Source organism: Trypanosoma equiperdum (assembly GCF_001457755.1).
Source record: "Trypanosoma equiperdum strain OVI genome assembly, contig: ctg_1491, whole genome shotgun sequence".
Lineage (NCBI taxonomy): Eukaryota > Euglenozoa > Kinetoplastea > Trypanosomatida > Trypanosomatidae > Trypanosoma > Trypanosoma equiperdum.
The window spans coordinates 6789-8401 of NW_027123495.1; the positions used below are offsets into that span (position 1 = coordinate 6789).

The 1613-nt window shown below is 34.0% G+C and overlaps 1 pseudogene across 1 annotated transcript; it reads left to right on the plus strand.

The window, feature by feature from the left end:
• Window positions 1-834: 834 nt before the first annotated feature.
• TEOVI_000557100:pseudogene lies at window positions 835-1430 on the plus strand (annotated as a pseudogene). Its single transcript is given in 6 exon segments — window positions 835-996; window positions 999-1007; window positions 1010-1150; window positions 1152-1256; window positions 1258-1395; window positions 1398-1430. Coding segments are annotated over 6 exon segments (588 nt in total).
• Window positions 1431-1613: the final 183 nt, after the last annotated feature.

A 1613-nucleotide genomic window follows, 5' to 3' on the forward strand; every position in this document is an offset into this window, starting at 1 on the left:
GCAGTTATGATGAACTCTAAGTGTCAAGACAAAATAGACGCATTTAAAAAATGGTGAGGGTGCCAGAAGAAGGTAAGTGGTTGAGAAAAAAAAGAATTCATCAGGGATATTGCTATAAAAAATATTTGACGAGAGGAGAGTATTATGCGCGCTGTGAAGTGGTCGAATAAACATAGAATGTGTAACTAGGTTTAGCTAAAGCTGAACTCTGAAACAAAACATAGACCTTCACAAAATATAAGCTGCATATACTGATCATACACACTTCAACAGCTATATCATAACAATGTAAAGTTATTAGTTACATATAAATACAAAGTCTCCTTTTCTAAACAGCCTAGTATCACAACTTGCTTTTCCTCTAGGTTTTTTAAGTATTTCCTATAATCCTACCAATTTTTAAAGATTAATTAGCACATGAAATTTGATGTATTGGGGGTTTTATTGCTATTACGTTTAGTATGTTTAAGCTCAATATCTTTTCAAGAGCACCAGGCGGTATATGAAACACAGAATTATCCTAAGAATCCCAGTGTTTTTGTGGTTGTATTTCAAACTCACGAAACTTAGAGGTTGTGCAGGCTGATGTTGAGTACCAAACTAAGTTATATTGAAATTATTACAATTGAGAGAAAAGGTTTGTATAGTCATGTTAACAGGCCTAGATGGGTTATAGAATTTTTTTGAGAATCAGAATGCAAGTGATGAGGATATTGTAATTCATCTGGATGGATCTGATGTTATTGTTCCTGATGGAGAGAAGTATGAGACTGCAGTGAAATATTTTATACAAAATACTGCAGAATATGAAATGAATTTAGTGTAGATATTATTTACAAAGAAGATGCAGAGAGATGTTATTGGTTTTTTAATTTTAGTCACAGAAAATAAGAGTATAAGAAGTCACCTCACTTACTAAAGTCACTTCCTAGTGGAAAATAGTATCTTAGTGGCAGTGATAAAATAGCAAGAGTTTGGGAAAATTATAAATTTAATATGCATTTGGGAATTATTAAATGGAAGAGAAGAATTGTAGTCAGATCAGATAATTTACAAACCTTTATTAATTTGGAGTGCAAATCAGGAAGAAGCTGTTGGACAGAGATTTGTTCTGCGGAGAGGGATAATTGGGTGTGGTTATGAGGAGAGATTTTTATACTATTCCACGCAGTGGGGTGATTGGAGAAGCTCTATTCATTTATTTTCAAGTTCAGCCAAATCGGTGGAAAGAGAAAGCGAATTTAATTGTTAGAAATCCTACAGAGCCCGGTCTGCTTGTATAAAGAGTTGAAAGGGTGGAAGTATGGTTCGGCGGACTTGAATAAAATTCGATCTTATGTTGTAAATAAAGAAAAATCGAACATTGAATATGAACAGGTTAATGGTCATGTGGTAAAGAAGAGAATTTGTTTAAAACGAAGAAATTGTAGGAAGCGGCAGAACAATAAAGTAACGATAACCTCGTGTAGGCATAGCGAAAAGTTATAATATCACTTAAACACAAAGCCTGTCACCGCATTTTTTAAAGCATAAGTGGAAAACCTGACTAGCGTATCCAATTGTGCATATAACAGGCCATCTACCTAACCAAAGCTGAAGTGACACAAAAGTAG